This window comes from Camelus ferus, chromosome 15 (genome assembly GCF_009834535.1).
Source record: "Camelus ferus isolate YT-003-E chromosome 15, BCGSAC_Cfer_1.0, whole genome shotgun sequence".
In the NCBI taxonomy this organism is placed as follows: Eukaryota; Metazoa; Chordata; class Mammalia; order Artiodactyla; family Camelidae; genus Camelus; species Camelus ferus.
The window spans coordinates 30,344,271-30,370,956 of record NC_045710.1 but is presented as its reverse complement, the minus strand read 5'-3'; the positions used below and the strand labels follow the sequence as shown (position 1 = coordinate 30,370,956).

Sequence of the window (26,686 nt, the reverse complement as noted above, 5' to 3'; positions counted from 1 at the left end):
GTGGCTTATGACACAGCAGAAGAAAGTGCAGACCTTGTGTCTGGGGAAAGGCCTCTGAGCATCTCTGTGTGGCTGGGGTAACATCAGACTAAACAGCCTGACCTCAGAGCTACATGGCGCAGGGGAAGGAGCACCTGACACTGGGGGCTGGGAGCATACCTGCACTGAGCCCTGCATCAGAGCCACTGTCCCAGTAAAGGACAGCATAAAACCAGGCAGGAGTTCCAGAAATTTATTGGAAACACAATACAAATTGATTAGAAGATGGCGACTACTTACAGACAGATGGTCCACGCCGTAATACCACTGCTTTGAATGAATTACCCTGGGGAAACACTCATGACCACTGATGCATGGTCTGGGTTGGTGTTCTCTGGCAGGGAAAGCCAGGGGTTGGGGGAAGAGGAATGGGGAGGGGTGGGCAGAAAACTGGGACACAGCTTTCCTGAGGGGAATGGTGAGGTGGGGATGCTAAAGGGCTGAATTCCCCCAAAGGATAACTTGGACAACTGTTAAGAATAAAGCTCCCTCACCCCAACCCGGCCAAAAGCACTTTCCTCTCTAGGCAGAGTGAAAGAGAATCTATAAAAACTCCAGGGGGCAGCTCCTTCACTTATCCTTACTGGGGTCATAGGACACCATGGGCATTAACACCAGACTTGGACATGACATAGATTGGACCGAGGCCATGCACATCCTGGGCCTGCTTACCCTCTGATCAGCCCCTCGCCCTCCCCTGCTCTGCTCTGAGCGGTTGGGGTGGGGTGGGGGGGCTGACTGCTGCAGGTTGCCTGTCCCAGGCTCCCAGGCCTGCAGGCTTCCAGCTCGGTTTAGCTAACAAGGCTCCTGCAGAAATCTGGAGGGCATGAGGAAGGGAGAAGCCAGGCTATTTCTCCTCACTCTGCCCAGGGGGATATTTCTGGCAGGGGATCATGCCTCCTCGTGGCTCCAGCTCCCACCAGATAGGTCCTCTGTGGTCCCAGGCCCTGCTCAGTGGCCCTGGTCCCCCAGGATCTGGTAACATGTCCTGTCCCATGTCCCAACAGCTGTTGCTCCCCATCTCCAAGCTGCCCTTCATGCCCCGGTTTGGCATCTCAACTCTTCTTGTTTCTGTGTTAAACAATTCACTGGATTAAAAACTCCTGTGTTTTAAATATATAGACTGGTTGTTTTCCTGATTGGACGCTGACTGACAGAAGCTGGACTGTGGACAAGGTAGAATTGTGAGAGGCGTGCGGAAAAAGCCAGTGTGTCCTCCTCCCTTGCACCACCTCTAGGAAATCAGGGGTGTGTGGGTGATGATGCAGAAGGAGAGGGAAGATGACTTGCAGGCATCTGTGTCCTCATCCAAGAGAGCACAGACCAGGCTCAGCACAGCACCACTGGGCATGTGTGCTTCGGGCCATGCAGACAGGCTCTGCGTGTCACCTAGCAAGCTCACTGTTCACAGCGGTGACACTCCACTGACACCCACGATGGTGACCCCGTAGCCCCCAGAAAGGAGGTGGCTGGGAAATCCTCTTAGCGCCAACTGCTCAGAAAACAAAGGCAAATATCAGAGGCTCCTTGGCGCCCTTCCTCCATTCCCTGGAGGTTCAGGGCTGGGGCACTTCCCAGAGATGAAGTGAGAGCGTAAGATCTTAATCAACATCCTCTCTGTAGGAGGACGGGGCTGCAGACCCAGGAGCTTTGACTACAAGGTGAAGGAGAGCTGCCTTGGTACATGTGGCTCAAAATGAGCCCACTTGTCCCACAGCCAAACTTGAACTGGAGCTAGGCTGGGCCTCCCTGTTCTCCCCTCAGCCCCGGCCTGGCCCTGGTCTCCAAATCTCCTGGCCTGGGTCAGGAGGGCCTCCCCTAAAAAGTAGGCAGCAGAGTCACGGGTGGCTAATTGTTTCTATGACCACCAGTCACCGTTGCAGGTGGGTCAGGAGAGGAAAGCGAAAGGGTGAGGGAACATTCCACCTACGTCTGTGTGCACAACAGATCCAGGGCAGGGCCCAGGGAGACAGCTTGGCTGCGTCTCTTTCTTTAGAGGAGAACGTGGCATGTGGCGTATGACGTGAGAGCCAGCTGCCCCATCTCCCGGGGTTTTTTCTATAGGGGCCCCTGAGGGCAGTGCCTACCACCCGACCCGGCTCACTGAGCACCTCTGACACAGGCCCACCACGGGGCCCTAAGCCAAGACCCAGAGCAGCTCCAAGAGTTGGCAGTGGTGAGAACATCCCTGGGGTCACCCTGCAAAAGCCTAAGACGAGAACCAACCCCTCTTGAGAGGAGAAGCCACGATGACCGCAACACTGGAAAAGAAAAAGGCAGCTCAAGCCACGAGCGTCACCTTCAGTCATCACACATCACATCCTCTCTGCTAAGCTGAACCCCGCCTCCGAGGACCTAGACATTTTGAGTGTCATTGCCATTTTAGGAGTACCTCCCTCTGTCTGGGGTGGAGGGACAGTCAACTCAGTTGGAGCCACTCTGTCTTGCAACCACCTAGCCATCTGGGGCATCTAGTATAGCCACCCAGCTGCCTCCCAGCTGCAGACCCCAGGGACAGCTGGGAGGCCAGACTTCAATTACCTTTCACGCTGCTGTGAACCTGTGCCCCGCAGCCTGTCCCTGCAAACAGAGGCAGAGGAGTGGCCAGACTCACATCTGCTCGGGGAGCCAGTGGGGCACTAAGTCATTCCTATCCCTGCTGTGTGCACTGAGCGCAGAGCAGCCAGCCTGTGATGCCTGCACAAGGGCCGTAGCTGAGGGCAGACAGGAAGCGCCCGGGCTGGTGGAAACCGGGGGCAGGCAGGTCTCCCGGGGCCCAGGCACATGTGCTCACAGAAACGTTTTGGCTGGAAGGGTGGCAGGGGGCTCATGGTGTCATACACACAGACTCACCTGCAGACACAGTTCTCCCACTTCACCCTTCTAAGCCAAACAGACTCCATCTGCTTAACATCAACCTGGTGGATGAGACTCGTAGAAGGACCAGTCTGGCTGCAGCTCCTCATCAGCTGGCTTGGCTGCGAAGGAACAGGGCGGTACCCAGTGGCTGGTCACAGTGATATACACACTCGACCCAGCTTCACACCTGCTCTTGCTGGAGCTGTCTGGGACCAAGCGGAACCCCAGTCTCTCTCCAACGACACAATACAGATGATACAAAGAGTTCACAAGCTTACCAAAGACAATTTTCTTATCTTTTGTCAGAACCATAGGTCATTCTGTACCTTGGTGGGGTGGAGGTAGGGGGTCAAATACAGGATGCAGAGGGTGAAGGACAAAATTTCCCCATTAAAAAAAATAAGTGTGAAGTCTACTGAGGAAAAGCCGAGTGACAGTAACAGCAAGGACGAGGGAGTATCATGAACCGCATAAACACTGGCACATGTCTTAAGAAAAATCCATTCAGAAGGATGCCATGTCCCTCCTGTACACACTCACACAGCTGACATGTGACACAGCTGGGCACGCAGCAGCTCCACTGCCCCAGGAGCCGCGGTGCCTGGGTGCAGAGCTCGGGAGGAGAGGGGACACGCAGTGGCTCCCCTACCCCCTCGACTCCCCAGGCAGGTCCCTCTCTGGGGCAGCGAGGTCTCCGAGAGGAAAGCGAGGTGACACTGATTCACACATGGAGATGCAGTTCTGGGGACGTGCACTCCCACAATTTCTTTCCTTGCCCCATCAAGTCTCCGTGGGGTGCACACAGAGGTCTCCCACTGAAATGGACTGGGGATGGGGTTGCCTCCTTCCCAGGCACAGCTGTGAACATCAGCAGGACAGTGTAGCAAGTCTTGGATTATAGGATTAAATAGGGACAGCTCAGTCTGACACGCAGCATGTGAGTTCTGGAAAAGGAAAGAAACAGCGTTGAAGTTAAACAAGTTCCGATGGTGAAGGCAAGGTGAGAGGAAGGATGCGATCTACTAGCCCACCACCACCATCACAACCTTCAAGAAAAGGAGGTGGGGCACTAATTCAAATAAAAGCTTGCAATATAGTTTAAGGCTGGACCAAAGGAAAGTTTAATTGAGGCCAAGAAAATACGTGAATGACACTGAAGTCTCTTAAAAGCTGGGATTTGGATGGGCAGGTTTAGCAGTCACTGGCAAGGGACCACAGCATACCAGGCAAGTGCTTCCACGCTTATCAGAGCAACATCATGGAACTTCCCTGTCCGGATGCTAAGGAATGCAGAACACAACTGGCCTGGAGAAGGCACACCCCGGTCTGAGGTCACCATAATGAATCATAATGATGTGGGCACTCAGAGGCTAGGCACACATTTTTCTGTAGGAGTGGAGTGACCTCAAATACCCACAGTGTCACAGTGCCCCTCATGCCCACCCACTCCACCTCCCCCCAAACCTTTACCTCTCCCTGACCCAGAGCTGGGCACCGGCAGATTCTCAGTAGAAACAAGTAAATGAGAAAGGAGAAGTGGTTGGCAAATGACACCGTCACCATCTGATATTACACAGCAGGTTGTGAAAACTTGTGGTTGGTCATTAGGAAAGTGGCTAGGAGGGAAGTGGGGGGTGTCTGCTGAGATGGGACCAGGTGCTCGGGCCAAGGCAGCGCTCAGGTCCTCTCTCCCATCACGCACGCCACTCCACAGCCAAGAGAGGCACAGGGATGCTCACCTTCACAGCCTCCCGCCATCCTGAGGAAGGTCTGCAGGATAGAGCAGAGCTGCGCCTTCACTTCATGAGCCTTTCTAGAATAGGGGAGATACATGCACACAGCCTGGTATTTGACAGGGCAAATATGTGTTAAATTAAAACCCAGATAATTCAGTTTAGGACTAGGCTAACTTTTGCTTTATTGATAGGTTATGGAACTGCCTCATTTAACTTTCATCAGAACCTTGTGAGGGTCAGAAAGGTTAGGGACTTGCTCAAGGTGAGTGGGTGGTGAGTTGAGGAATCAGAATTTGAACCCAGATCTTCTTCCTTCAGGTAAAGGTTTTCCTACTACTCCAAGCCTGCCCCATTCTCCATCCATCCCACTAAGAGCATACTGTCCTCTTCAGTGTCTAAATTAAGGCTTCTGTGTCTGTCAGTATTTCTAGTATCTCTCAGAAGCCTTTGTGTGTGGGGGGGGGGGGGCTGCTCTGTCATTCATTTGTCCAACCCCATATGGAATTACACCATCTGCCAGAAGAGTCACTTGTAAGTTTCCCAAGTTTCTGACCTGCCACAGTAAACTGCGCTTTCTTCTATTTGTGCTAAACTTACCTGCTCTGGGTTCAAAAGCAACCCTCTCCTCCCAGCAGCTCAGGATCTGGCGTCCAGGTTCACACCTGCCTTCTCCACACTGGCCATGGTGTTAAGTGGAGCTATGTCACCTCTCTGCACTCCGGGCTGAAGAATCCCAGTGCTTACTTCCTGCCCTGGCACCACCTCCACTCTCCACTGCTCGTCCTCAGCTCTGCTGCATTTTTTTGCAGCAAGGAACCCAAAGCCACACTGAAGGGCCCCCAGCATGGCAGAGGGCCCCAGGAAAAGACCTGTGCCCATTCTTAGGTCTCCTTCCTAAATAACATAGCCCAAATCATTTCCCTTTATGCTTATAAATAAATTCTCAAATGTATCCATCTACATTTGCTGCTTTTGTCTATACTAATCCTGATCCATAAGCATTTATAGATATATATGTATATATATTTTCTTTTTAAACAAACTTTTCCCTTTTGGTTCGACTATTCAGAAGTATTTCAAAGTCCATGGACTTGGAGATTCTGGACGCAATGAAAACCAAAATTTTTAAGTTTCTAGCTACTGGTGTCTGAGTGATTCCCTTCCCTCCTAAAACCCAGGGAAAAACCACCATCAGGATTTTGGAGCCTGGAAAGCAGTTAAACAAGTAATAACAGACTATATACTCAAGAAAGCCAAATCTATTGAAAAAAAAAAAACTATACTTCAATTTAAAAAAATACAGGGAGGAGTAACAAAATAAAAAGCATCATTTCAAAGTGATACAAATGGTCAAAAAGACATAAAAATTCTAACTACATATAAGCCCAACAACAGAATTTCAAAATTACATGAAGTTAAAATTCACGGACTAAAGGGAGAAATCATACAAATGTGGTTGGAATATAAAGTTGAGAATGTCTCCCAAAAAGTAGAGTAAAAAGACACAGAGAAAGAAAACAGGAGAAACAAGAAAATTAAAAGAGCAATGCAGGAGGTCCAATAGCTAATATCTCTATCCTTTCTTCTGCTGACTGTCTGGTCCCAGATGCCTTAAATACAATTAGCCCTATTTCCCCAGGACTCACTGTCAGCGTGCGCACTCACTGCCCCAGAGGGGTCGTGCAGGCACTCAGTGAAGCTGCAATCAGACCAGCATGGAAAGTCTTCTCGGATATTTTCCTTCAGAAGCTCCACCTAACAAAGTTGCCTTCAAGTTTGCTCCTCAATTTTACATTAATTACTTTTCATATTCATGGATATGTAAACAGTCACTGATAAAAATAAGTATTTGGTTGAGGGAGGAAAATACATAGATTATAACTCAGACGTTTTCTGAGCTTAAAGAGTGCTCAGTTATCTGGAAGGGAAAACAGGAAACATTGAATTAAAATAACGAGCTAGGCTGGGAAGCTTAAAAATGAACCCAGCGGGAGTCCCCAGATCAACGAGGCTGTGACAAATCCTTCCATTTCCATTGCCCTGGGGCTCTGCAGATTCAGAAGCCTTCTCCTCACTTCCTCACTGGGACCCAACGAGACTGCACAGGAGGATGACTGACTCTTTCGGTTTCTGGACTTGGTCTTTACTTCCCTGGGGCATCAAGATCTAGTACTGATGTCCCAATGGCTTCCTCAGATATAGGCCTGCACTTTGGATGAGTGAGTCAAACCTTGGCTAAGGAAGAGCTGTTTCTCAGGGAAACAGTTCCCTCCCTCTGCTGTCCTTCTCCCTATCCTTCCTCAAGCATCTACCCTCCCCCTAAAAACCCTGGGACCCAGCTCTCAAGTCAGAGGCTCACCTTCTCCGACATGCAGCCTCTACGTGTCACCGAGAGTAGGCGTGCATAGGAAGCGGCTGGTTGGAAAGGCTTCCTGTAATGGCCCTTGCAGGTAAACAGAGACACTTAACTGAGGAGGCCATGGCTGGCTCTCACAGTTGAGGAGCCTTGAGTAACTACCCTGGACTTTAGTCACTCTTCTAATACCGCCATACTGCTGAGAGGGTCTGAGATCTAGACCTCTTACAAGTTCACACACTAGCATTTTCCTCGGGGACAAGGACAAAAGTATTCCCTGGGAGAAACTGTGATACTTATTAATAAACCCCACTGTGGTCCCAGGGGTGGTCAATGTGGCATCCTTCCAGAATATGCCAAAACCCCAAGTTATTGACTATTCGTGCCTAATGCACTCGGGTCTGTCTTCCTCTACAAGCCCCACCCTATGGCTTCGCAGAGTGAGAGGACCTTCCCCTGCCCTCAGGTAATACTTCAGCAGTCCGCACACTCTCCAGATACATGAGGCAATTTCCTATAACTGCTTCACATTCAATAAACTCTGGGGCCATAATGATCCATTATAAAAACTGAAAAGAAAAAAAAAAAACTAGAAGGCATTTAGATATATTTAAACAGGTTATCACATTACACCTTGAGACAAGGAGACCGGAGGTGAGTCTAGGGGCACTCAATGTTCTTCCATTAAAAGTGTTTTAGAAGATTCGAAAAAAAAAATCATGGTCTTTTAAAGTGACATAAAAATTTTGACAGAAGGCAGCCTGGGCCTCAGCAGGCCTGGCAGTGCCATCAGCTGCTCCTGGCAATCTATTTTTATTGGGATTTGTGAAGACAATAGATGCATTCCCAGAGCTCTCTCACTGGTACAACGGCCCTCACCACCACCCATTTCTCGGGGTTGGATGCAAACAGTGGGAGCTGTTGAATCATTGATTTCAGAAACAAGTCATCAAAAGGACAGCCTTCACACCTCAGATCATAATATTATACTAAGAGGCATCCACATCAGATATCCTTTTCATGGTATAACGACATTGAGAAATGATATTACTCAGTGCAGAAAACAAATAAGAAAAATAACTAGATCTACAGTGTACTCACGTAACCCCAGGGGAAATAAGCCAGAGGAGAGCAGATTAAAAAGAAGTTTACAGTACAATTCATCAACCTCCTTGGCTCAGATGCCCTAACTCTGTCCTACAGAAAATTCACCTCTCTTCTGAGCCTGTTGCTTTGGTTTTCCTGACACACTGAGGCCTGCTTCCATAGCACCCCTGGAACAAAAGCCACGCGCCTCAGAGGAAGGCTAAGAGCACTTCCAGTCGATGCTCCCTTGGTTTGTATCACTACACAGCAGGAGCTGTCCTCAAAGGTCCCCCATTTGATAAAGATGGAGATACAGTTGGAAGTCCCCTTGTCCCTGTGCAGTGGAATTTGGAGATCTGCTGACTGACTAAAATCAAGTATCTGACACTGAGGGGATCCCAGGGCACCTCCTTACGGAGTCAGGAGAGGATGGGAGATGCTTAAACAGCCCATCTGCTCCTCCCCTCTCTGGAGTCTCTTCTGACTCAGCCTTCACTCTGAAAGAGATTTCACTGTCAGGATCATGAAGTTCCATCCCCTTTGCTGCAGGGCCTCTAATTACAGGAACCTACAGGAAGCTAAATGAACACTCTTCATAAAACTAATTTTGTTTTTAATACTCGTTGAAATGACTTAAACGAGGAAAATTTCATTTATAGACACTGGGCCCTTCTAATATGCAACTATACCTTGAAACATACCCATTTACCTTCGAGCATTTGTGTGATTTTTATGAGTGATTTTTTTAGAGATCATTTCTTTAGGTAAGAAAGAAATGTAGTTATAGGGAACGTATTGGCATTTTATTTATATGCAATTCACATATAACTACAAAAACTTTGGCTGATATCTTAACAATTTTCAAAATACAACTTTAATAATAGCTTTTCTTTAAAGGAAGGGATGGAATTTTAACACTTAATGAACACCTATGTGTCAGAGTCAATGCTGGGACTATCACATAATTTAACTTAAGCACATTTCACCTTTAGGTGATTCTGTGATTTTTCTCTTTTTTCTCCCCTCTCTCTGACTAATATAGCTCCTGTGCCCCCAAGTTCCAGAACAAGAAAGTGGTATGATATTGGCAGAGGAGCTTCATCAGAGGCAGGAGGTGGAGGCAACAGCTTTTATTAGACAATAATGGCTTATACTTCATGGATGGAGCAAAGAAAATTTACCTCTACATTACTCTCTAAGTGTACAAACACAAGCACATCTCTGACACAAAGAAAACAGAAACATCTCCCATGTACACGCTGCACTCAACACACAAATCTGGGGTCCTTATTAATCTAGATTCGTATTGTAAGTCTCATCTCTGCTACTTGCTAGCAGTGTGACTTTGGGCAAATCCCCTCACCTCTTTGAGCTTTGGCTTTTTTCACTATTAAAATTCAGGTTATAACATCTACCTCATAAAGTGTTTGGAAGATCAAGTGATACAGAGTAGGTGAAAATTTTTAATCATTATAGCAACTCTGTTAAGGCAAATGAAATCTGTACTTTATAGAGGAGGAAAAAAAACAAACAAACAAGCAATTGACCCAAAACCACACAGGATATAATCAGAGAAGTCAGCAAGTAATCCCATCTGACTCCAAACACTCAGATGTTCTTTTTTCCATGGCACAAATCCCATCTCCCCTGCTGCCCCCTCTTTTGGGCTCTCAGATATGGAAAGTAACACCTCTTGTATCCCAACTGATCTCAGGGCCTTCTCTCCTCATAGTCACTTGGAGTAAACCAAGTCAGCCAAATGTGGTAGCTTCTTGGTTTGCTGGCAATAAGAATGTCATCAAAGTATGTGTCAGTCAGAGAAGAAGACAGAATTTGGAAAGCACCACGATGGCATGGGGCACTGCACGGGACCAACAGCCTGACGGGAGAGACTGAAGTGCAGGGGTGCTGACAGATCTGGGTAGGTCTACATTTTGAAACTTCAGTCTTCTATCACTACTGACTCCAAATAATGAGGCTTCTTATGTATGCAGATTTCCTTTTCATCCTTGGAATGTAAGTTCCTTTAGGACAGTCGACAGTGGTCTGTGTGTGGCTGGGTGCCATGGGTTAAGAGGACACAGAGGCCTGACTCCCAGTCACATCAGGGCCTTTACAGGGCCAGGGCCAGGTGAAAGATAGTGACTTTCAGAAGGTAATACGAAGCTGTCCACTGTTTTTTGTTTGTGTATGTGTGTGTGTTTAAGTGTCAGGTAAAATCCTTTCTACTAGCAGAAATTCAGAAACTCTTTTCTCATCGTCAAGAACCTCCAACTGAAAATGGAGGGTAAGTGAAGGGGGTAGGGATCTGAGAAAGGGACAGGAGGCCCTAAAGCTGAGAGACCTGGATATTTCAATACAATCAGGTTTTGTTTCCACTTAAATTAGTTCTGCCCATCAACATCCTGTGTGGTGCACTCATCTGTCTGACATGCTCATAATACCATAGCAGTGCTAACTGATTGTATTATTGGATCACACAGGGCAAAGCCTTCCCATGAATTTGTATCTATCAATTCCAATATTTAATGGTATTAACTCTCCCATGAAAACTCACTATTAGCCTAAAGTTTTCTGTAGTACTTGAGTTCACCTTGGAAACCCAGGTTAGTTAGGATCCTATATCCTGAGGAAATAAGAAACAGACCAGTTATCCCAAGGAAAAGGTCCACTGAGAATACAAAAATGGAGACATTTTCTAAAGTGTGTGTTTCTGTTACACTCCTGCCTCTCAGCTCCACATCCATTCAGCTAAACTCAGCTTTGTGATGCTGGGTGGGGCTGGGACTCTCTGCCATCCATCCAGCTCCCTGTTACACCAGTAGGGGGTGCTAGAAGGCACCTGGGAGGCTGGAGGAGAAGAGACTAGCACCTTCCCTGTCCTGTGGGTGTCACCCCAGGTAGCTGCAGCAGTTGGTTTCAGTTCCCAGCTTTACTTCACACCCCCGGAAGCAGCCTCATCACACCTCCTGAGAGATGCCAGCACCGACAGAGCAGCCCTTTCCTCAAGGGTCTGAGACCCAGCTCCCTGGGGCCCCTCCTTGATTCTAGCTGTGATTACCCCGACTTCTTCCTTTTGGTCTCCCAGCTCTAGGGATGGTGGTTGCTTCTGTCCGTCTCCCTCTCCCCCTGCCCCAGGCCCATGTCCCCTGTTTACTTATTCTGTCCTCCAATACCTGTCACATTGACTTCTTATATCAAATGAGCTGTTAAAATAACTTAATGTAGTTTCTACTTTGCTGACTAATACAGTGCATTTGAGAGCCACAATCTCATTTATAACAGTGGTTAAAAGAGCAGAGCCTGAAATCAGTCACACCTGAATGGGAGTCCCAACCCATTTATATGGTATCTGGTAACTTGGGAACATTTAATTCACCTCTCTAGGTCTCATTTTTCTCAATCACTTTCACGTATTCAACATTTATTGCGCAGCTACCCAGTTCCAAGCACTATGCTGGGCGGTAGAGATACAGTGTTCTGCAAAACAGTTAAACTCCCTGCCCTGGAACCTTCTGTCCTGTGAATCAGGTAAGATAAGGCAGTAAGGCTCATGTTATCAGCCTTCCTCCTGGTACCACGACAGGAGAGCAAAGACCAATGGGTCTTGAGGAATAAAGTGTTTCAACAGCTTGGTCTCTTCAGGAAACAAGACTGTCTTAGCCTCAACAAGGCTGAACATCTCAGTCAACCTAACACCAGGAGTTTGTTGTGTGCCCTGTCCATTCCTCCTGCTCACAGCAGAGGAGCAATGCCCTGGCAACAGCATTCATTCAGAAGGAAATGGGACAAAGAGCCCTAGAGAGGGAACACTACAGAGTGGCATTTTTTTTAGAAATCCCAAAGAGACAGGTGCCTGTGACACAAAGAAAGAGCAACAGGAGCTGCAATGCAGGGCTCGGGCTGAGGTCCAGAATGACCGTCATCACCGGGCGTGAGCAGAGGAAGGTACTAGAAAGCCGCTATTCCAACATCAGTCACGGAGGGGTCTTTTTACCACAACGAACATACACATATCTCAAATAAACCAGAATTTACTTTATGCGTTCTGCAGTAGGACTATAAACCTAGAAAGCCCAGGGTGTTATAAGATGGAAAAGAAAGATTCCTGATTCCATTTAAGCCTGAATCCAAAGATCTCACACTGAGGGCAAGGAAAAGCTGGAAAGAAATCTAATCTCGTTTTGACACAATCCTTTCTTGGACTTCTGCTGTCTAGATATCAGGCATATTACTGTGGCAGAGATGACCGATGTTCTCATTAGCAAGGAATTATTTCTGCAAGACTATTGTGTAGCTAAATTCTTGAAAGCCGTATCTATAACACATTGATATCTTTAAATGCAAACTAAACTCTTCACCCTCAATTCTTTATTCATTTTGACATTGCCATGACCATCAGAAGTCATACTGAAGGAAAACAACCATGGGAAATTATTACTAGAACGTCTATTCCACATCCTTACTCTAAGGCCTCATGATAAATAATATACTGTCACTGAGGGAATTTAGAGTTCCGTAAGACATGAAAAGCCTGGAGAGAGCTTTATTCATAAATAAATGCCAACATTTTTTTTTATAAATGCCAAAATTTAAACAATCAAGACAGATTCGAACTCCAGAACTCTTGAAATGAACAATATATATATCCTGGATGATTTATTATGCTTGTGTTTACAGTCCAAATGGGAAGATAATTCAGTTCCACCTGGAGAGTCATTATATGGCCAGGCCTAAGAGAAGTACTTTGGATAAGAAGTGGTATTTCTCAGTTTTTCCATTTCAAACAAATTATTATTTCTGTATTTAGGACATCACCCAGGCAATTCTTTTCATGACTTGTAGTACTCTCGAGCAATTAAGAAAATTTATAAGGTAGAAGAAGTAAGGGACAAATGCCAAATTCAGAATGGTCCGCAGAACACTGAAGAGCCCCCAGACAGCACTGCTGTCTCAGACACAAGGCGAAATAATCCCTTCTGCTCAAGAAAACATAAGTGAGCAGCGAGTGTGCATCACAGCAAGAGCATTGTTACCCAGCAGAGACAGCCTGCTAAATACAGGCTTTCATTTCCCAACAAGCCTCCTAACAGGACATGTGAGCAAAAAAGTCCCTTCTGAGATGGAGAAATATCACTTGGCAAGGTGTCTTCACTGTGGCACACGGTAGGCAGCCTCCCCTCTTACCCTCTTTCCACATAGATAGTTCAACCAGGGGGTAGAACCTGTCTGTTACACGTTCCGGGACGTGGCAGATGACACTCTGGAGAGGGCAAAGGCAGAGAGGCCTTGGCCCATGGGATCAGCCCCCAGAACTCCTGGGCTTACATACCATCCAGGCCATTGTGATGACTGTAGTTTCTTTTCCCCAAAATGCTCAGAGACGTGTGATTCGGGGTGGTTAGCATCCGCTTGGTAGTTGGGGTTTGCAGGCTTGGTGTCGATCGAATTACATTAGGTTTCTTCGAAGGATGAATCTCTGATGGGGGGGAGAAAAGGTTTCTCAACTCAGAACATGGTATTAAAAATCTGTGTGCACTTACGTTGGCTAATAGGCACACATCTTATTTCTTGATGAGCTGAGAGCCAGTTCCTTATGACCCAGCCTTTTTTCCCAAGGACTCGCATAATGAATCAACTTCAAGTGCTATTACTTTGGCTTTATTTATCAAAAGGGAGCTGGTTCTGGCCCTGCTAGCTGGAGCTCTGAGCTTCACGTTGTGAGGAGTGGTGGGGCAGGGGGAGCCACTTCAGAAGGTCACTTAAACACGAGATTTACTAAGGGAATAAGGCATCTGACTCTTCACGGAATTAGAAATCCAAAGGTTATCTGGAGAGGTAGCCTAGGAGAAAACTACCTCTGTGCTCTTTCAAACCAGGAACATAGTGTGCTGCACGTCTCGGGTGTGAGAGCTTTGTGAAAAACCAGGATTCCTCCTCCGGCTCTGTGGCCAAGATATACAACCAGGGTCAGTCACTCCCAGCCCAGAACAGTTTGCTCTGGAAGAAATCTGACACCAAACTCCAAATACTAGAGTTAAGAGGTAGCAGGAGAAAAGCTTTGGTTGAGGATATATCACAAAACTGCAACGTGCATGTGGTATGTCTGTGCTTGTGTCGAGTATGTTGCTGTCAGTCACACAGCCCAGAACTACTTGCACTTTTTGGATACAGCAGCTGGACAGAAATGGCAACGCTCAAGAAACTGGATTTAAAGACCTCAGCCTATTACTAATACTAGGCAACCTCTCTCTAAAGCTAAACCTTTTCACTGATTCTGAGACACCATCCAGCATGCCAACCATGTACAAGCCACCATGTCTTCTCAGGTGAGGGCCAGGATATCAGCCTTATTTACTGAAATTTACAAAGAGCCATTAGGAGTGTTAGAATTACTCCATCTTCGTCTGGTCAACATCCAAAATTTAGGAATGGATGAGGTACTAACCAAAATACAGTGCTGGATTCGCCTCCGCCCCTGACATGGTATTGAAGGTTTGCCAACCTCATATTTCATTACAACCACTAATCTCTACACTCCATCAGATCAGATAACCCACCTTATCTTACCCTGTTCTCAGGTCCTTGGACTCAAGGAGTCTTTGTCTATATAGTTCTCTTGGCCTCATTAAGGGGTAAAATACTCTTTTTCTATTTTTCTATCTATTCAAATACTACATATCTTTCAAGGCTGAGATTACTTTCTTCACATAGGCTGCCCTAACGCTCATCAGAAATAACTACCCCTTTCTCCAAATGTCCAATACTTACTACTTGTGATTCTTCTACAGGATCTAATCCTTTGCTCAACTGTCCTTACCTGTGTGCTTTCTCCACTAGACTAAGATTTTAAGGGCAAGGTCATATTCATCTTGGTGTTCCCCAAATCACTTAGTGTAGTTCTTATACATAATAAATACTCAGACAGATGTATAGGGGTGTGGCTCAGCTAGTAAGGACAGCACAGCTGTGGGCTTATCTGGTAGGGACAGAGACCACTTCGCCCACAGGAGGAACACATAATTTCCTACGGAAATGCTGACTGATACGCAATGGTATATTCTATTTCTTATGATCAGAAACTTTTCCTTGCAAGGTGGTAGGGGCCTCTAGGCTTAGAGCCTGCAAGGGAAGACAGATAGCAAACTTCAAAGACTTGATCACCATGACCTAGGTTGTGCCTATGATTTAACCATGTGATATTTTCAGGAGATACTGAAGCAGCTCTTTAGGCCCTGAGGAATAAAACAGGAAATAATGTGGCGAAGTAACATCAAAGAGAGCTGTGAGCCTCTGACTTCTAGGATGCTCTGGTGAGGACCAGATAATACACCAAGTTTAAGCCTACCCTTTGATTTTTAAAAGAGTGGATGTCTAAAGTCTAAACACTTCATAAGTATAAATCTTTCTGGCAGAGTAATAAGGTTCAATGCAACTCTGAGAACATTTCACTTTTACGGAGAAGATGAAAAAGCAAGACTATTAGAAGCACAAAAACATGTCATTATAGCTTCTAGGTATAGTAGGAACCATTTTAGAAACCATTATTGTGTAAATTATTTATCTTAAAATTTTGCCCAAAAAAGCAGGGGGTATTGCCTAGTAATTTTTTTTTGCTGTTCTTAATTATGATATTTCAAAGTGTAAATGGAACATTCATCTTTGGTGACTTCTAAGTTAAATAACATGATAAAAACCAGAAAGTAATACTAATGCTGCCCTTTCAAAGTAACCTTAATTGGCACATCAATACTATAAATATTTTTTAAAGGTGGGTTAAAAACCAGTTTCATCTCTTAAAAAAAAAAGTAAATAAAGTCATCCTTCTCTGTTTAAGGGAAGGTGTGAGGAGGGCTTGAAATAGTGGAATGACCTAATCAAAATATTAAGAATATTCATCCTTAATTTTTAATAACTTGGAATGATGACAGATGATAATTAGAATTATTGTGGTGATTACCTCATAATGTGTATGAATTTCGAATCACTACGTGGTACATCTGAAACTAATATAACATTGTAAGTCAATTATACTTCAACAGAAAAAAAAGAATATTCACCCTCTAATAATTTAGTAATTCTTATTTTCCTCTTTTTGCTTAATCTGCATTTATATCCATAGATACTTTACATTTTTATTCAATGATTTTTCTTGGAAAAAGTAAACATCAGTAACACTGCATGTTGCGTGTGTGATTTGGTAATTAAACGTTTCTGAAATAAATTGACTATACATATTAAGGCATCCAGTTTCAGCCATTTGAAAGGCTTGCATTTAATTTAGGTATGCCAGTATTGAGTAGCCAATCACAAGATACAGAAATCGTTGAGTTTTTCCTCTATTAGAAAATACCCACCTAAATACCCAATGATACATGCCAAAGGTTTCCTAGTGCTTTTGCTTTTCAGTGGACTTCCAGATAGTTCCGCATGTCTGTCTGCATCTGAGGAGAAAGAGAAACATGGAGACAACCAATGAGGCCGATTTCTCTGCCTACACTACACACAGCACAGAAATAAAATGTGCAAGTGGAAAACAGTGCAAAAGATCCACCAGATTCCTCCATAATTCCCTTTGGGGCTTGAGAAAGCCATTTCCAGTTCTGGTTCCAAATTACTGAACGGGATTTTACCTGAAGAATCCTCCCTTTAAAGTCCCATCTTACACACACATTCTTTCTTTCTGCGTGTGTAAAACAGTGGAAATATGCTTCCTTTCTAGCCATGCTGTTTCTGTATGACAGTAGAAAAACTTTCACAAAGTATGAGGTGGAACCAGTCCTAATGTAAGGTTAATCTGGCATGAAGACAAAGGCAGCACAGTTGTCCATCCCTGACCTAGACGGAGTTCCTCTCCACTGAGGAGTCTGCATGTATCTCGATTAAACTCAGTTCCATTAGGTGAGAGCTTCTCACAGGTAAAAATGGACCATTTGGTTTCATCAGTAGTTTTCCATCCTTCATATCCTATTACGATGTCATTAGCGCTGAGATTTGAAAGTTTACATGTATGCAGACACTATTTCATCCGATGGTCAGAATGATATTGTGATGGGTATTAGTTAATAAAATTTCACATCACATTCCACATACCCTACCATAATACATTTCAGACAGAGAAAAATAAAGCACACAACACAAACACTCTGTGTTTTAATTAGCTGTCATTAGGATGGAAGAGTAGATGTGGAATGTGGTGGCCTCGCATACCAAACAGGTAAGTTATACAGTTTGAAACCACAAAAAAGAGTGCATTGATGTATTTTTAAAATTTGCAGATACTGTCATAAAGCTTAACAGAGTAGCTTTAGCAGATGTGATTCTGCTTTGTTTATGCCTTTTCCCCACCTTCAAATTTTTGACAAAAATGTCCTACAGGTTTTCTGTGGCTGAGTCCACATTTTTAGGCCTACATATAGGAAATTTCCTTTGACATTCATAGGAATTCTCTGCACTATTAGCATTAAAATGTACAATTCAATTTGGAATCTCAAATAATTAAAAATTAAAAATTAACTTTTTCATAAGCTCTAGTTCTCTTTCATCAAGCAAACTCTTTTCTAGTAACTATTAAACAGAAAAAGGTGGGAAAGTATCATTTTAAAATATTGAAATAGACAACATGCTGCAGGGAGCTTTAAATAATATGAATCTGAATATGTATTCCAAGCACTAGCTAATTATTATGCAACCACTGACAACTATAAATGGTCCAATTTCTTTTCCTCCTATTCAGCTGATTTCCTTTGAGGGGAAAAAAAGATTACTATGATATGAAGCTTTTCACCTATTGTTGAGTAAGAGGGACAATACAGGAGGGTATGTAATAAGCCAATTTTGGAGGAGTAATCTAAACAAACAAACAGCAGCCCAAACCCTGAATGCTGAATCCCTGTCAATTCACTGTGAGTTAATACTAAATAATTCCTTCCTAACATTACTAATTCACCTAAAATTCAAGTTCTACTTAGGAAGAGGATAAGAGAAAACATGTTAATAAAATAGAGCTTGAATGCATCATCTTGGCATTTCTTCAATGTTTTGGGAAAAAACCTTTACTGTGTTACTAGTAGTAAGATTAACTTTCTTCCTTAATCCAGTTTATAAGGCCCAAAGGAAAACTGCCACTGTTGTTTCAAGTGATGGACTCCCACGTGACTGTCACCTTGACAATAATCAACAAACCCGTCAAAGGGGTCACCAACACAATACCCAAAGACATTTCTCTTTAAATTAATCTGCTTTTAATTTCTCACTAAATTAATAGATTAATTATGCAATGTTCCAAGGGACAATTTACACAGGATCTAAGTGGGAGATCAAAGCTCCTTAGAAGGATCCATGTTTTATCAATTCTCATTATATTTTAAAGGAAGTAGTTGGTGGCAAGAATTATCAGTCTCAACTATGAATAAATGAGGATGAAAGGTGGGTGTTAAGACTACCTGGTCAGTGTTTAACATTAAAAAATGCATCCATTCAGCGATTTTACTGGATATAAAGAGAAGAAATAGCTTCTGTCCGGAAGTAATGATCATAAATATAGGATGATCACGTCCATACTTGAGCAGGCTAAAAATAGAATCTCGGCTGCACTCAAGACCAGGCTACTGGTACCGCTTTGCCGTCAGTCCTTGCTTTCAGATTATTCATTTGACTTACTTAAACAGAGATCATTAGTATGCATTAAAAACATAGATAAAGAAAGCAACCTGAGAAATGCCCCAAAAGCCAGAAGGAATCAAACTCCACCCAGAGAGGGAGAGCATCTTCATGTCACTCAAACCCCCTGACTGAGCATAAGGCACATTTCCCTGGCTTCCTAGAGGGTGATTTACACCTCCTTGAGGTAAATCTGGAAAAAGTTATATTTTTTTTGCAACTCATGACCCTCTTTCTAAAATGTTTTAGAAGTATTAAAAGTATTAGAAGTATTAGAAAACCTACAAAAAAACCCCCACAATGAATTAAAATTCACAAAAATACCTCACATGGGCCTTCAAAATTGCTATCAAAGTAAAACTATCCACAGAATTTTCTCATAGGAATTAGGTATTTCTAAACAAGACACAAAACCCAAGTGCAATTAAAAAAGAGAGAGAGAGAAATAAATTCAACTACTTAAAAAAAATCTGCTTGGGAAATATGTCATAAACAAAATCAAAGACAATATAGGGGAGCATCTGCATCACAGATCAAGAGTTAACTTTCTTAAAATATAAAAAGTCCCCACAAGTCAGTAAGACTTCTAATAGAAAACAGGCCTGGGCAAAAACAGTTTACAAAAAAGGAAATACAAATGGTTTTCAAATATATGCAAACATGTCTACCCCATTCAAAATGCAAGCTAATATAACTTACATGTCACCTGTCAACTAGTTAAGGGTTTCAGAGATGGATAACACTGCTGACAAAGTTCTAGAGAAACAGGCACTTGTTGTAGGAGTGTAAACTGGTTTTCTGAGGGCAACTGGGTAGTGACTATCAAAATTCAAAATGCATGTTGCTTGACCCAGATGTCTTACTTTTAGGAATCTATCCTGTAAACTACATGCACATTTCACACATCAGTCTGAAATGATATCTGTAGAAGAATATTTGTTGTAACATTACTTATAATAGAAAATGACTGTAAACAACCTAAGAAGTTTTTTAAATAGGGGAACTGGCTCAAGTATAAAATAGATTATTATGCAGCTGATGTAAAAGGAGGAAGCTCTTACTATACTGGTATGGAATGGCTTCCAGCATATGTTAAGGAAGGAAGGCAGAGTGCAGAACAATGTAGACATTAACAATGGTACAAGAAAAAAATGCACCTACTTTGTTAGACACAATGTCTCTAGATACTTAGACACTGATGACAATGGCTACCTCTGAAAAAGACAGGAATGAGAATGGCACTGAGATTTGTAACTGCTTTTGTACCTTTAGGAAAATCTAAAGTATCCATTCAAAAACAAATTTTATTAAAATAATAAACTACCAAAATAAATAAGCCAAAAGTGTTTTCTCCTAATTGTAGAAATTAAATTTCCACAAAACTTTATAGGATTATTAGTAGTAACTTTTGCTGAGAAATCTCTGGAAAAACTCAAAATATTTAACAAATTTCTTCTGAATATGAGCCCTTGGGACACTTCTGAAGGTAAATTAGCATCTTCAAACTGAAAAAAGGGCTCTAGGTGTCTCTTGAAGTTCATACTGGGGAATGGTGCTGTCATTCAAGTCTGGTGTGTTATCAACTCAGAAACCACTTAATTACCCATGCAAGCTACAGAGCTGGCAGGTAACTCATTTGGATCCACTTCTCTGGGCACTTATGCTTCATCTATGGAATGCTGCTAACATACCTACTTCTACTTAACCTAAGTCTCTAGATCCTGAGTGTCAAATAGAAACCCTGTGCTCACCGGGCGCTGGGTGATTTTACAGACCTCTGACAATTCACTCAGTAACTCACTAGTCATGTCTGATGACAGTAACAAAGGAGAAATACCAATATCATAACATCATGGCTCTTTTACTGAGGGGAGGGGTGTCAAGGGGGAAAAGAGGCAGGCTGTCTGAATCGATACAATTATGCTGTTGGTCTGCAAATCTTGTCAAGGACATGGAACCTTTCTTTATGCAGTGCTTTGGCTTTTGGTCTAGCAATCCATTTTTCATAGGCATTATCTATGTGGTAGAACTGGCTCAGGCACTATACTGACGTTAGCAATGTCTAGCGTGGATTTATACATTCATGTATAAAGGTATTATTATTAAATAGGTATTTGGGGATTCGGTTTTGAAAATCATATATGTGTGTGTGTGTTTAATAGGAAATTTATTCCCATGACTCAAAATTGAAAAAGTTTAAAAGAATGAAAAGTGGAAAGTCTCCTTCCCACCTCTTGGCCTCAGACTCCCAGTTTCCCTTCCCACAGATATTACTTCTTACATTTTCTTCGCGATACTTTATGGATATGCAAACAAGATTCTCCTGTCACTATAATATATTCCTTAATACTAGCTTCTTAATGAAAATAAAGGCCAGAGAGTGCTGCTGTAACAAGCAAAAAAAAAAAAAAATCTTCTAAACAAGGATTAACTTGTAAGTCAAGAACTCAAGGCTGTGGTTATGCTCGCCCTCTTGTAATTGAGAATGTATCTCCTCAGCTCCCCACTTCTTCACTCTTACGCAGTCTGTCACCCCACAAACTCTGGCTATGATATTGGTTGTGATGGTGCTGCCAAGGCCAGAAGCCACGGAAGGGGTCAACTTCTACAGGACTTATAAGAAGAGTCTCAAGTTCACAGGGAAAACTATTTCCCTTTCCCAGTATTATGAAGAATTATTTTAAAAGCATTAATTGGAGATCCTGATCCATCAATATCTTTAGAATTACAAACTTTCACCTGACCTGAAAGTGCATTCATACTGCAGCATACTGATTCTTAAATTTTTAGGGAGGGACAGGGTCACCACTGCCTTTGAGAAACTAAGGAAAGTTTACTCAAAAATACAGCTTTACCCTCCCACTGGACCATAAACATGGTTGTGTACAGATATGTTATTATTAACACCTAATCCTGCTAACAAGCCAAGATCAAGGAATCTGCTACAGAAGTTGTAAGGTACATAAAAGATGGGAGAAGATAATGCACGAAGCAATTAGATGTTAGGAAGAATTCATTAGTTGCTTGCCAGTGGAGAAGGTACTGAGTAGGTGGCTGCTGAAATTTTATAATTTTAAATTTCAAGGTAAAATTATTCTGAGACCCTGATTCTATATGTAACTTGACCAGTGAAGCTAAATACAAAATAAAATATGCTCCTTGAATCGCATCACAACAAATGACTCTGTTCTTTTATCATTATAGCTATACGTTTGTAGAAATACTGGTAATTTAATCTTGACCCTTTTTCAGTAACGTGACCTTTCAATTGAGAAAAGTTTAAATGAGGTGACAGAAGAATATACTTCATTGAAGAACAACTGAAATAAGGATAATTTAGAAATTAACTGAGAAATTAACAGAGGCTTAATGGTAAACAGGAGCTTCCTCAGAAGCCAATTTAGTTGGTGATGATTTCTTTTCACAAAAGATGATCCTGAATCCTGACCAATTTTAATGGAAGAATTTCATTCATCTTCTTTCTCATACGTTTTATTATTCTTTATACTTACAAAACTATATAAGAAAGTATGTGTTTTAAATCAACTGAGCAGTTTAGATGGATATAAATATTTTCCAGTTTCTTAAAGTGGAAAGAAAGTGATAATAACATAAACCCATGAATTCAGAAATGCTAGCAAAAAAACCCTCAATATACATCTAAGTTCTCAAATACACATGAGTCTAATGTAGCTAAATTTCCCCTCCAAGGAATGAAGAGATTACTTCCAATTTCCACTCCCTTTACAAAGCAATTTTCTTCTTCTTGTAAAGCTTTTATCTGTAAGTTTTAAAGCCTTCCAACTGTTCTGCTGAAAATTATCTTTAGGAACAAAAAACCCTTTTGAATCATCATCACTCCTTCTACAGATACCCTCTTTAAATCAAAATGGAACATCTCATAATAAGAAATTTCTTATCTCACAGATAAAATATCTACTGAATGTCTTTAAGATTTCCTGTTAGGCCAGACAGCAAGTTTTCTCATCCTTTAGGGAAAAAAGTTGCATGGCTCTAACATGCCAACCAGGAATGTAACTAAAAGTAGCAAGACTAGAATCAGAGCTCACACACAGATTAGGGACACATTTAGGGGTACATGGTAATAACAGAACAACCTACAATTCACTGGTACATATGACCTTTGTTCTAACAACAATAAAAAAAAAAAAACCAAAAAACATAAGCAAGACTGAATGTGCTGAAAATGAGAGTAATAAAGTCATGTAAATGTTATGTGGTAATATACTTGGTATATGATTTATGAAATGGAAACCAAATTGGACAAATAGAAGGAATGCTCAACCACAAATCTGGACACCAGCCTGTAAAAAGTAAATGTGTATTTTCAGAAAATTTACCCAAAAGACTTTAAAATTCACTTATAATTTGCTAAATTTTCTAATTTCTTATGAAACACTGTGAATTTTGATAATGTCGTATAATTATAAAAGGTTTGAGGGAAATTGACAGGTTTACAAAGACATACAATTTCTCATTAGTGTAAACTGGCAAATTTTATTCTACCTTATAGGTAAAATTGCCTCCTCAGTAAGGGTTTTTAGGCAGTTTCATCACAAAACCCCACTGGATAGGATCACCTCCCACCAATCTTTTGCTGAGCACTACTTCTTCATAAAGATTGCGTAAGTTTAACGTTTTCTTTTCAGGTTGGCATGACACAAGTGGCAGCAGACAAAACAATGTTAAAAAAATAAATCAAATAAAAGGCTGTACACAAAAACTTATGTTTATTGCAAACAAAAACAAAAACAAAAAAACAGAGAAAGAGAGAGAGAGAAAGGGAAAGAGGGAAATGGTCAGAAGCACAACATATAAGGTTAAGAATTTAAAAGCATCTTACATTCTGCCCTAATGGCAGCATAATTAATAGGAACAAACGGCCGTCTTGCTGCCTGCCGCAGCCGGAGGGTATTTTTGCAGACCTGACGAGCAAATTTTGTGAAATATGTAGTGTGAAGGAAGAAAGCTTGGCGGGTCTTCACTGCAGACTTGGGGCTCCCAGTGTTTCGGACCGGCATCCCCTGCATGGCCTGGCGAGACATGTGACTTCTAACGCGAGGGTCCTGCAAAATCAGACACCAGCAAACATGTAAAGAACAGAAACTGTCAAATACAGTACTACTTGCATCCTCCTTAAAGTGCAATGTTTAAGTCTTTCACTGAAGAATATATAACTCAACATAAAGGGGATAGGATTTATAAGTGTGTACTTTTGGGAAGGAGGTAGAAAGTAAAGAAGGAAACTGGGTAGAAGTGGCGGTGTTATGTGATCCTGTATTTTTTCCTTCTAAAGTGACCTTAACAATCCAAAATCACATTCACAATAGTCAAAAAAAATTGCCAGGGGGTTAATTAGACTACTTAAAAAAAATACTAAAGGGGGTCCTTAAATCTTGTTAGCATTCAAAACGAATAGTCTCCATTTGGTGGACATAGATGCCTGATACCTGCCATCTATGAGAATTTTACCAAAATCTTGCTTTACTGTTGTTCACATCAATATTGAGCCCATGTCTTCTTGTCCCTCCTATGACAGCCCAGGGACAGAAAAAAAATGCTCAGTTTGTATTTATTTTTTTATGCAATAAAATATACTTTCAACAGTACCTAAAGGTTGTAAAATGTTTTCAAAACAGCAATTAAAACAAACATTTAATTTGTAAGCTCTCCACTTATGCTGTAACACCTCCCACATACATTATTCTTCTTTTGTCTGAGTAATCTCTCAAGACCAGTATTTAAAATACCTGAAAAAACTGGACTTGTCCCTGTCCCTCTCTCCAGACCCACCCTAAACATTTCGGTGCTGTTTAGCTATAATCTCTTTGATTGTTTTTAAGTTATCCTATATTGTACTTCTGGGTTTTCAAGGAGTGATCTAACCACTGAAACATACGACATTTCTCAATGCTAAAAAGGCTCATGTACCTCTGCAGCTGGGCTGGGAGATAACTTCTCCTCTTCCGACTGGGTGGGCATTTTCAAGCCTCCATATTTTTTCCAATAGAGCCAACAGGTTGCACATAATCTACACTGCATATTAGGTGGGCCCCAAGAATACCACTGATGCGACTGTGTAGCTAAAGATGGAAGAAAAACAAGAAGAAACAAAGAATGCGATATTATTTGTAACATCAACACACATATAATCAAATATCTCACAAATATTCCAAAGCCATCCTTAGTTTACGATGTTATTTTTCTTCTCCCAGTTTACCAGGCAAAGATGAAAGTCTCATAGGCGCATGTATTTTTCAAGGCAGAATTCATTAAGCCATTTATTTCAAGTGCCTGTGGCCCCTATTAAGTGCCTGTGGCCCCTATTAAGAGTAATTAGAGGAAGTACCCTTATATGTTGTGCTACTGAAGGAGTTTTTGTTTGTTAATTTAAAATATCCTTTATTGTGTACATGTCTGAAAATAAGTTATCAGAAAAGTATTATTATGAACCAATGGTTCAGAAACCACCTCAAGGTTTAAGGTGGTTAGAGGGGTCCCATTGATAAAGGCAGAAGTCTGACAGGAAGCGGTATGTTTTCCATTCCTTTATTTTAATCAATAGATAAAATAATTATTTTACTATTTCTCCCTTTAAAAACAGAATCCCTTTCCAGACTAGTCCCTATCAAATGAGCATGTGCATGAGATCACAGCATGCTTACAAGATTTGATAACTTGGTTGATTTATTCCTTAGCTAAACACTATAAACGTGTTTTATTTTGCTCTGCAGTTTAAATTACTGCTATATAACATTTAAAGTATTCCCTCAAGGGATCTTAAGTTTAAGATAGAAAACACTGACACTAAACATTAAGTTAATAAAGCACATAAAAAATTATTATGATTCTCTAAGTCTGCCTTGGAATATTCTTCCCCTGATCTCTAAGTTACCTTCATCAGATCAAAATGTTCAAATAGCACATCAAGGTACCAACTAACACATTAACAAACCAATGTCAGAGAGAAAAAATATAGTGACCATTACAATCAAACTGCACTTGAATTATCGAAAATAATACTGGGCACCCATCATGTGTTATTCTTGGAGGACTCCTTGCAAATAGCAGCCTAAAACCTTTCCTCTTATAATTTAAAAAAAAGCTGATTTCTTTTTTAAACACAAATTTTAAGAATCTTAACCTACTATATAGGGCAGGGAATTACACTCAATTTCTTGTAAAAGATATAATGGAAAAGAATCTGAAAACATGTATGTGTGTGTATGTTTATGCATAAACAAATTGCTTTGCTGTACACCTGAAACTAATGTTGTAAATCAACTACATTTCAATGAAAAAATAATAATTAAAAAATTAAAAAAGAAACCTAAATATTAGGCATGAACCTATTGGATTCTGAATATAAAATGCCACTTGTATTTAAATATACATTTTTACCCAAATAAATCATTACATGTCATTTTAATATGTCAACAAATGCCTTTCCCTTTACATAATTAATTAAAATTCAGTTAAAGAGTGACAAACAGAAAACACCAAATTCTATCTTTCTTTATATATAAAGATAGATCTTATATGTATGTTATATTAAGGTACACTTTTATGACAGACAAATATATAGACATAAAATAAATCTTATAAAATTAAAACTGCTTATTTGTCATGTACACATTAAAATAATGGAGTAACTATTTAAAGAGATATGTGAGACTATACTTAATGTGAAAGGAGTTTGTAAGTCAAAATTAAGCCACCATTTATAAGATTCTATTCATTTTCATTGAAATATAAGTGAACTTCAAAATCTAAGAATTCCCAATTCAATAAAAGTTATGATGTAATCCATGTAAAATTCTGACTAAAAGAATCTGATTTTCCACAAAGTGTTTCCCTTTGTTCTCCCACGGTGCAGAAAATGGTTAGACATGTGCTATTTCTATGAAGACAGTAATCTATCTGGCTC

The 26,686-nt window shown here is 41.7% G+C and overlaps 1 protein-coding gene across 11 annotated transcripts in view; it reads right to left on the bottom strand.

Moving 5' to 3' along the window:
* Positions 1–217: 217 nt before the first annotated feature.
* MTA3 (metastasis associated 1 family member 3) overlaps positions 218–26,686 on the bottom strand; it is a 174,527-nt gene continuing 148,058 nt past the window's right edge. For 3 of the 11 annotated variants that reach the window (XM_032497397.1, XM_032497398.1, XM_032497401.1), the window contains exons 13-17: positions 24,691–24,842; positions 23,603–23,825; positions 16,434–16,520; positions 13,409–13,555; positions 218–3,017 (exon numbers count right to left, since the gene is read on the bottom strand). In XM_032497397.1, coding sequence (XP_032353288.1) covers positions 2,953–3,017; positions 13,409–13,555; positions 16,434–16,520; positions 23,603–23,825; positions 24,691–24,842 — 674 coding nt within the window. In that variant the 3' untranslated portion in view covers positions 218–2,952. Of the gene's footprint in view, positions 3,018–3,046; positions 3,843–4,369; positions 4,712–13,408; positions 13,556–16,433; positions 16,521–23,470; positions 23,826–24,690; positions 24,843–26,686 lie in introns of those variants that run through there. The other 8 variants (XM_014554613.2, XM_014554614.2, XM_032497399.1 and 5 more) reach the window with 6 other exon arrangements.